Source organism: Myodes glareolus, chromosome 3 (genome assembly GCF_982192425.1).
Source record: "Myodes glareolus chromosome 3, mMyoGla1.1, whole genome shotgun sequence".
In the NCBI taxonomy this organism is placed as follows: domain Eukaryota; kingdom Metazoa; phylum Chordata; class Mammalia; order Rodentia; family Cricetidae; genus Myodes; species Myodes glareolus.
The window spans coordinates 19,078,079-19,089,118 of NC_142028.1; the positions used below are offsets into that span (position 1 = coordinate 19,078,079).

Here is an 11,040-nt window from a genome sequence, read left to right on the forward strand (position 1 = left end):
AGCAGCACCCACTCTGCACAACCCTTCCTCAAGGTGTTTTGTATTTCTCCCTGACTCCCTCTTTTCTGTCATAAGGAAGGATCCATGTCAGGAAGACCTTCCTGTCTCTGCAGTGATGGCATAGTTTCAATTCCCTCAAATTTTAATAGGTGAACTCATTTACCTTGCCACCGTATCTATGCCCTCAATGTTGAGCATTTCCTTCATGGTTATGAGGTTATATTCTCTTCTTCACACTGACAAATTTCATGTCTTTATCCACTGTATGTAAAAATGTGTACTTTAGGACAGTATCTTGTAGTTGGAGACTGTTTATTTATTCCTGACAGCTCAGACCTAAAATAATCACACAGAAACTATATTATTTACAATACTGTTTGGCCAATAGCTCAAGTTTATTTTAAGCTAGCTCTTATATTCTAAACTAATTCACCTCCATTAATCTGTGCATCTCCAATCGTGGTCTACTGGCAAAGTTTTGGTGGGCATCAGTGGAGGCATCAGTCTCCTGTATGGCTTTGTGGCTTCTCACTGACTCCACCTGCTCCATCCCTCTACATCTACATGTTTGGATTTCCCACCTAGCTTTACTCTATTAAGTCATTGGCTGAAAGCAGTTTTATTCATTAACTAATAAAAGCAATACAAACACAGAAGGAATTCCCACACTGGTATCTTATTTATATTATAGGTTGACTTCAAATGTTAATATTCTGTGTTCACTTTTTTTGCTGAATGGCTGGGTTTGCCAGTGTGTACCACCACACAAAATTGAATGAGTCTTTGACAACTATATTTATATTATATTTGTTACTTTTATTGTATTTGTGTCTTTGAGTCTCTGATGACCCTTATATTTTGAACATTCTCTACTTGTCTAGTTAATGCAGTCTCTTTTACCTGCACTGATGCCTTTAGTGAATGTAATGGAGCCAATGTTGGTGCAAAGTGATAGGCAATAATCAATACTCACAGTTCCTGGTGCTGAAGCTGCAAGTAGACATCCAAGCAAAAAGACATGGTGAATGGAAAAGATTCTTGTGTTATAGGTGGATTCATTTAAGCTCTTTGTATTATAACACAATAGTAATGCTTTGGAGTTGTTCACATTCATTGATTACAGAATCATAGGTTGATGCAATACATATACTACTACTATATCAATTATATTTAATACAATTTTATACAATATCCTGATAGCTATAATATTTGTTAGATTCACAATAGATGAAGAGTAAAAAATAATGACGCCTTATTTGTGGTGAGGAGTAAAGAAGATTTCAATCTAAAAAGATGTGTCTTTCTATGTTGGTGGATATTTGGGTAGGGATTTGCAGGGCCATGTCAAAAGTAAGATGATGGGGCTGGAGAGATGGCTCAGAGGTTAAGAGCATTGACTGCTCTTCTAGAGGTCCTAAGTTCAATTCCTGGCAACCACATGGTGGCTCCCAAACACCTGTAACAAGATCTGGTGCCCTTATCTGGTGTGCAGGAATACATGCAGACAGGACATTATACATCACTAATAAATAAATTTTAAAATAATTAAGCTGATTAGCATTTTTAGTACTAAGTATTTGATGAATGAAGATGTCTAGGAGTTTGTATCTTGTTGGAAGATCTTTAGAAAACATGCATAGCTCCCCATACAGAACCAATTTTGTTGTATTTAGATAAATTTTTCTTCTACATTTTGCTTGCTATGAGTTACAACTACCCAATGTTACTTGTCCAGAAACCACATGAAAATATGTAAAAGACAAAGAGAGAAAAATAATACAAATAAAAGTATCTTTAATTGACAACATATTAGAGTTCAGTAGTTTTCAGTTTAACATGTAATACACGCAGTATCTGCATTAACTTCAACTGGCCTGCCCTGGCCTATGTGAAATATAATCATGGAGAAATATACACATGATTTCATTAGTGAATCTTGCTATTTTGTTGACTTTGTGTATGGAAGTTCTTAAAAGTGAATAGGCTGTGGATTTTCAAGAATCAGGTAGACCTAGGTTTTATAAAGATTGTTTTAACTTATCTACAACAGCGTAATAGAAACTGGAGCATCCTGTTCACATTGTGTAATTTCCTACAGTTCCTGTTTACTCTCATTTTAAGCACAGAATCAATAGCAGAAAAGTTAGGAATTGCATTTGTGGGACTGGCGAACATCATGGGTTGTGTCAAGGGAAGAAAGATCTCTTCAGTGAATCAGATTCTCGCTGCTCTGGACATCTCCAGGATCACTCTCCTCTGGTCTCTTCTCATAGACTATTTGATATTTGAACTGTACCCATCCTTACTGATAACTAGAAAAGTGGAGAGAAGAATCACTATTTTCTGGATGGTGACCAATCATGTCAGCTTCTGACTTGCTTACCTCAGCATCATTTATTTTCTCAAAATGGCCACTTTTTTTTCAAACTCTATTTTTTTTCACCTGAAGTAGAGAGTTGGAAAAGTTGTTTTGATCACCTTTCTGGGACCTCTGCTTCTCTTGTCTTTGAATATTTTAGTCACAGACATGTACATGTCTGGGTTGATGGACATGGAGCAAATATGTCCTATAGTGTTATTTCCAACAACTCTGGTAGATTCTCTTGGCTTATTTTATTCACCAACACTATGCTCACCCTCATCCCCTCCACCATGACCCTGATTACTTTCCTCCTGCTAATATTTTTTCCCCTGGACACGTTTTAGGAAGACGTAACTCACTGCAAAAGACTCATTAGATGTCAGCAGCACGGCTCACATAAAGACCCTGAAAATGGTGGTCAACTTGTTATCCTATACCACTTTCTTTCTATTGCTTTACTGACTGTTTTGTAACAGTAACATTAAGAGGAAGTACAATAATTTTGTTTTTACAAGCTCTGGTATTTGCTTTTCTTTCAGTCCATTCATGTGCACTGATTCTAGAGAACAAATGTTGAGACAGGACTTCCTTTCTATGTTGTGGGGCCTAAAGTATAGGTTTTTACAGTTCAATGATAAACAGTCTGTTCCATAGTATGTATTTTTTTCCTAGAGATTACTCAGTTCATAAGTGTTACATTTTAGAGATGATCATAAATGGAGAGATAGGGAGGGAGAGAGGTCATTTTTTAGGAAAATAATATTTTAAAGTTAGGAGAGCAGTGGGTGTGTTAACATGTCAGGCTGCTGATGTGGGATTTTCCTCTGTATGCTGTGAATACCAGTGGTTAATAAAGAATCTGCTTTAGGCCTATTGTAGTGCAGAACAGGGCAAGGTGGGAATTCCAAGGAGAGGAAGGAGGAGAGAGTAGGCAGAGTCAAAGAGAAGCTATGTAGCCACTTCAGGAGACAGATGCCTGATGCTGTACGGAGACTTACCAGTAGGTCCAATCATGTGGCAATACACAGATGAATAGAAATGGGTCAATTTAAGATTAAATAGTTAGCCAGTTTGAAGAATGAGCTATTTGGCCAAGTGGTGTTGTGATTAATGTAGTTTTTGAGTGACTGTTTCGGACAAGGTGGCTGGGAAATGAATGAGTAGCCTTTGCCAACAGGCTACATAGAAAACTCAAAAGTACCATAGTCTCAGTGAAAGCAGGCTTTCTATTTTAAGATTCTATTTTCTATCCATTGAAGGGAGTGGAGACGGAGAAAGTGTTTGGCAAGGTTAGATTGATTCTGCTATTAACTGATATCAATTAATTGGGCTTAGAGATATTGTACTACCATTTATTTCTGCCTGAAACAGGTATTCAAACAAACATAATGAAATCACAAGAAAAGTTTAAACCTTGATCCTGTGAATTTCAGCTTATTTTTAAAAACTGATTATTTTAAAACTGAATGGACCCGAACCAGTAACTTCACCAAAGATCTAAACATGAGGAATATGTTTGACAAACAATGATTTAAAGCTGAAAAGCCTGAAGGTCAACAAAGGTGCTTTGAATTTTAATTATCTACAAGACAAACACATTTGAGATGATAGAACAATAATTCTACCATGAGACAGATGTGTGCAACTCTGTAGAAGTGCACAAGGGACAGTTTTAACCAAATTTACACATAGATTTACACATAGCTACTAGCTCTTGAAGGAGTATTAGTTTCCTGGGTTCCCAAGAAAATGTTCTGAATAATCTGCTTACTGAATCTAACATTTTGTTAAAAGAAAACTAATGCTGCTTAACACAAATAATGGAGAAATTAAACAAAAGTGTTTACAAATGTTGAAACAGAATATGTCCTTATTTTCATGCTTGCAAACAAGAATACAGTTTCAATTCAAAGTCAAATATGATTTCCTTTGTTCTAGAGGTGGGAGAGTATATAAACATGAGATAATTTGAACAGTTATAAGAATGTACTGTTTGCTTAAAGGTAGGATTCAGTTCATCTACTAACACACTGTGATGCTGTTTGCTTGATATTGATCATGGAATTGTAAAGAATAACTGACTGCATCCACAATTCAAGAGTACATAAAAAGAAGTTATACTGACAGGAAGACAGGAAAGATGACTTAGCTGGTTAGAGAATCTTCCCTACCATGGGGATCTATGTTCTAATCCATAGAAATCCTAAAAAATAGGGCATGATGGTGTGTTTCTATAACACCTGTGCTGTAGGGGTGGGAAGTGGAGACTGGAGGATCACTGAGATTTGTTGGCCACCAGTTCTGCTCCAGGCTCAGTGAAATTTCCTAGCTCAAGGAAATGGGAGAGTGTGATAGATGGATGAAGACACCTGACATCCTATATGGTCTTTGCCTAGTGGAGTGGGGCATGTATACTATCACATATGAGTGTGCATACTGCACATATGTCTCTGTGCACAAGGTTTTATTGTGATTTTTATGGTTGTGAACATAGAAGGTACTGCTCTGTTGAGTGAGTATGAAAGCCATTTGATTAGAAAGACCAAGATCAAGGACACAACTGCTTACACTCACATGGAACTGTCTTCACTGTGGACACTTCACTCTCACTCCTCCCTCACATGGAATTGTCCTCACTGAGGACATTTCAGACTTTCATACTCAAACAGGACTGTCCTCACTGTGGACAATTCATACTCTGCACTACATCCTTGTTATCTACTCAGTAGTTAATCTACTTTCTGTGCAAGAAGCTCTGGAAGATGTGGCTCCACACAAAGAATGACAAGATCTCAGCATCACAATCCACACAAAGGGCCTGCACATAGTGAGCTCCCGTCTCTTTAAACTCAAGTGCTATGACATCTTGTGATTATTATGTAAAAGGGAAGGCAGATAATTTCAGTCACAGAATTAACCATGCTCAACTTCATGTTCATATCTTCAAACACAAAAAAAGCATCCTGGGAGAAGAAATCATGCCAGGTCTGTTTATTATTAGCACCTAAATATAAAAACATAATAGTTGTCAAAATATTTTATAAAATTAATAAATGGATGAATGAATGAGTGAATTATGAGAAGGTTGTAAAGAGGTCAACAAAGAAATATATTATGAAATCTGTGTGAAGCATGAATATTTATTTCTGTTTTCATTTGGTTCACTTTGAGGTTGCAAACTTAGACAAACAGAAGCATTTCTTATAGCAAAAGCCTGGCTATTTACAATTTTAAGTAAAATATTAATAGATTATTAAAATGCTGGAAGTATTAACGGCAGCATCTACTTTGTGACTCCAAAGTAGATGGCATTTGTGACAATATGGTAGTTTTTGAAAACCATGTAAAAATGTTAATATGTTCTTGGATTCAGTTTGCCAGTATTTTATTGAGAAGTTTTGCATACATTTTTCACGAGTGTGATTGGTCTGTAATACTCTTTCTTAGTTGAGTCTTTGTGCAGTTTTGATATCAGGGTGACTGTAGCCTCATAAAAAGAGCTTAGCAATGATCCTTCTGTTTCTATTATGTGGAACACTTTGAGGAGTATAGGTATTAGCTCTTCTTGAGAGTTCAGGCAGAATTCTGCACTCAAACTATCTGGCCCTTGGTGTTTTTTGGTTGGGACGTTTTTGATGACAACTTCTATTTCCTCACATCTGATAGGTCTATTTAAGTTGCTTGCCTGGTCTTAATTTAATTTTGGTATATGGTATTTATCTAAAAAAATTGTTCATTTCTTTTACATTTTCCAATTTTGTGAAATACAGGTTTTTGTATAAGACCTAATGATTCTCTGAATTTCCTCGGTGTCTGTTGTTATGTCCCCCTGTTTATCTCTGATTTTGTTAATTTGGATGTTCTCTCTCTGCCTTTTGATTAGTTTGGATAAGGGCTTGGTTTCTCAGACAATTGGGAATCAATATTCCTCAGGATTAAACAATACTACTCTTGGGAATACCCAAAAGATGCTCAATCATACTACAAAAGCATTTGGTCAACTATGTTCATAACAGCAGTTTTTGTTATTGCCAGAACTTGGAAACAACCTACATGCCCCTCAACTGAAGAATGGATAAAGAAAGTGTGGCACATTTACACATTAGAGTACTACTCAGTGGCAAAAAACAATGGCATCTTAAATTTTGCGTGCAAATGGATGGAATTAGAAAACACTATCCCGAGTGAGGTAACCCAGACCCCCTAAAAATGAATATGGTATGTACTCACTCATAAGTGGATACTAGCCATAAACAAAAGACATTGAGCCTTAGTTGCTGATCCTAGAGAAGCTAAGTAATAAAGTGAACCCAAAGAGAAATGTATATAGACTCACCTGGAAATTGGAAACAGAAAGGATCACCTGACTAAATTGAGAACATGGGGGCAGGGTGTAGAAAGAAAGGGAGAAGGAGACGTTTGAGGAAAACTTGAGGGAATAGGATAGTTGAGTTGGAGAAAGGACAGAGATGAGAACAAGGAAAGAGATATCTTGATTTTGGGAGCCATTATGGGATTAACAATAAACCTGGCTCTAGAAAAATTCCCAGGAATCTACAAGGATGAACCCAGCTAAGACCCTAGCAATAGAGGAGAGGGTGCCTGAACTGGCCTTGCTCTATAGTCAGTCTGATGGTTGCCTTAAATATCACCATAGAACCGTAGTACAACAGATAGAAACAGGCAGAGACCCACATCATAGCGCTGGACTGGAACCTCCAAGGTCCATCTGAAGAGTGGAAGGAGTGAGAGTATGAGTAAGGAGGTCAAGACCATGAGGGGTTTCATCTACTGAGACAATTAGCCTGAGCTAATTGGAGTTCACCAACTCCAATGGACTGGTAGTGAATGAGCATGGAATTAAACTAGTCCCCAGTAAAACTGGATTTTACAGTTGGGGTACACTGAGGGTCCACTGACAGTGGCAATGGAATTTGTCTCTACTGCATATACTGGCTTTTTGGGATCCTATTCTCTTTGGATGCATACCTTGCTCAGCCTAGATGTAGTAGGGAGGACCTTGGACTTTCCACAGGGTAGGGTGCCTTGCCCTCTCTTAGGATTGGAGGCGGGTGGGATGGGAGGGTGTGTGAGGGAGTGGAAAGAGGGGAGGAAGTGGGAATTTGGATTAGTATTTTTAAATTAATAATAAAAATGATTTTTAATAAAATCTCATATAATATTCAACTTTGGATAATGTCACTGTCATTACATTTCTTATTACTTATTTTATATGCAAGATACCATTTAACATTAAAAAATCTAGTTAGTAAGAAAATTCCTTTCCTTATTTTTTTTTATTCACCAATAAAATAGAAAACAAAATATGTGAGGTCTCACACAGATTCATGATCAAAATATTCATGAACTGTGCCACTCAAAGAATGAGTGAATTTATCAACCCATGACTTATACCTTTGCTGAATGCCCTGCACTGGGGATGGAAGTCTATGCTTGTTCTGTAGATCTGTCTTTGCTGCTTTGTCTCATGAATATGGGTTACTCCTCTCTTGAAGGAGTGCCTTCTGTCAATTCAGTAGAAGTTTGGGTTCTTTTCCTACAACTGTGTCAGAGACTTTTACAGCAATCTTACCGTTATCAATACAGTAGCAGTTTTGAATCTGAACAAAACAACTTGGCCTACAGAGTCCAGAAGCTACAGCTATTCCAGTAGAACCTCAAATGTTTCTTCTCCAGAGTGGAAGGTGAAGAAGAGGGGCTCAGGGAAGCTCCTGGGCTGGCTTTACTGCCTTTCAAGGATACAAGCATGGATAAAAGCTTCACTTTTCCTAAAGGCCTTGAAGCTCTTGTACTAGCATTCTCTCCACACTGCCCCACCCTCAATGTGTTTTGCATTTCTCTTTGTCTTCTTCTGCTTTTTTGTTATGTGAAAGAGCCATCCCATGAGGACCTTTCTGTGTTCAGGTATGTTAATGTTTGTTCTAGAAATTTTGTCACTTTCTTTGTTCATTATTATTCCAATTTCCATTTATAATCCATCTTTCACACACAATAACCTTTGGCTTTTCCTTCAATCTAAACACTTTTGTTAATGTTATGTTTATACAGGGTCTCACCAACTAGCCCAGTTTCCTTCATCGCTGAGCCACATATACCACTGTGCACCACTTGGCCAAGTTTACTAATGTTTTGTGTCATATGTTTTTCTGCATTCTTATTTTAATACTTCTTTTTTGTGTTATTGCTTCTTTGATTGTCCATTAGGTTTTTCTCATTTTTATTTTTATTGCTTTATAAATAATACCATTCAAAGAAGTGGAAATTATCCATTAGGTCGTGAAGAAGATTCTGACCCTTTGCTCTCCTCCCTGTCTTGACTGTGATATATATTGTCCTTTATATGCCTAGATGCTTACAGTGACATTATAGGAGCAAATGTCAGTGCAAACTGTACAGACACAAAAATAGTGCCTAGTGCACACACTGGTGAAGGAATCAGATGCATTAATGAAGGTAGGAGACATGGATAATGAAAAGGATTCTTGTGCAAATGAATTCATGTAAATTTATTTCTTCTTTGTAACTGAATAGGAATTATTTCATATTTATTTACATGTTTGAATAAGACAGTCTCAAATGTTTAGAATATTTACATTACTACTGCGCAATTAAAAATGGAAGCAATTTTATACCATCTCTTAACAACTATTATACTACAAATTGTAAATGAATGCACATAAATTTTAAGTCCATGATAAGCCTGAATTTTTTATGTCAGAAATAAAAGGTATTATGATCTATATAAATACATACTTATGAATTAGCATATATATGGATATGTATGCATGCACATATGGCTGTATAAAAAATAAAAATGTTAATCTCAGTTGCAGTATTTTAAGCATAACTAACTATGTAAGATTATTAGGTAATTGTTTGCTTATAGAAAGAACTTTGGAAAATATGTATAGGTGCCTAATTGGCTTCATTTTGAAATAATTAATGGAAAATTTTGTTGCATAGTAGTTAAGATATTCTGTTTTTTATGTGAGTTAAAACTTTATAATTTTGCTTGTCAGAAAATAAATGATTAAAATTTAATATGTGAACAGTTAAAGCAATGAAAATAAATTTACTTGTTTTGAATACAGTTCATGATAATTCTGCTTTCTTTAGCATCAACTATGAAGAACTCCGGTACATTTTGTGTAATGTATGAAGCATCTGGATGAAGCTCAGCTAAGTTTTCTTGCAGTGTAAGATTTTTGTGAAGAACTCTATAAACCACTTTATTAGTAAATTTGATGTGTACTTGGCGTTGTACATATGAGTTAATTTATTAGTATGTAATGAATTCTCAGGAATCAGCTAGACATATATCAGAAGACTGTATTCACAAATATTTTGCATTATAGTGGAATTATGAACATCCTCTTGGAAACAATGAATGGTGTCCTACATTACATATTATTAACTACATTAAGTGTGGAATTTCTAATGGGAAATTTAGGCAATGCATTCACAGTTTTGGTGAACATTATGGACTGGTTAAAGTGGAGAAAGATATCTTTCATTGATCAGATCTTGACTACTCTGGCAATTTCCAGAATTGCTTTGCTCTTTTCACTAACTTTAGGTATATTTATATCTGAACAATACCCAGACATAATAATAACTAGAAGAATTATGAGACAAATTTGTATTTTCTGGACAGTAACCAATCATTTCAGTATCTGGCTTGCTACATGTCTCAGTATCTTCTATTTTCTCAAGATAGCCAGTTTTTCAAACTCTATTTTCCTTCAGCTAAAGTGGAGAGTTAAAAAAATAGTTTCAGGAACACTCTTGGCATCTCTGTTCCTCTTGTTTTTAAACATTTTAGTCATAAACTCACATATTGATCTCTGGATTGACAGAATTGAAGCCAGTGCATTCTTCAGAGTTATCTCAAGTAATTATTCTCAACTTCATAGCCACATTATACTCACGAACACTATGTTCACACTCATTCCCTTCACCGTGACCCTGACCGTGTTTCTCCTGCTCATCTTCTCCCTGTGGCGACATCTGAAGAGCATGCAGTACAGTGCCAAAGGCTCCAGAGATGTCAGCAAAGCGGTCCACATAAAGGCTCTGCAAATGGTGGTCAGTTTCCTGTTACTGTACAGCATTTTTTTTCTGTCCCTTCTTTTGCAGTTTTTTAACATTGACTATGAACAGAAAAAATCAGTTACTTTATTTTTCTGTATTACTGAAGTTGCTTTCCCTTCTGGTCACTCCTATATCTTGATTCTTGTAAACACTAAGTTTAGACAGGCATTTGTTTCCATGATGTGGTGGCTGAGGTGCAGGCTCAGAGCTGTGGAGCCCTCAGTTTCCTAAAATGTGCATCATCATTTGTATTTTAGAGGAACATTAGTTCTTAATAATTTACTTTTGTATAAATTTTAACCCTCTGTATTTCATTTAAGCACTGTGAATTGTGTAGATTAGGTAGTGCCCTAACTATTACAGCCCTGGCTGATAATACAGAAATACCTACGCTTTTATACAGAAATAAATATGAATATGGAATAAACAAATATATGAACACATACCATTAGTAAAATATAATTTTTCTATAGATAATTAATCATTTTGATGTTTTTAAATTATTTATATTAATATGTAAAATACATGTGTGTATGTATTCATGTGGCCTGTGTTCAGTGATACTA

At 36.1% G+C, this 11,040-nt stretch overlaps 1 protein-coding gene across 1 annotated transcript; it reads left to right on the forward strand.

Moving 5' to 3' along the window:
- The first annotated feature begins 9,766 nt into the window (after positions 1-9,766).
- Positions 9,767-10,705, forward strand: LOC148122544 (taste receptor type 2 member 140-like). The gene has a single exon (XM_087903909.1). It carries the CDS (start codon positions 9,767-9,769, stop codon positions 10,703-10,705), a length of 939 nt encoding a protein of 312 aa, XP_087760035.1.
- The last annotated feature ends 335 nt before the right edge of the window (positions 10,706-11,040 follow it).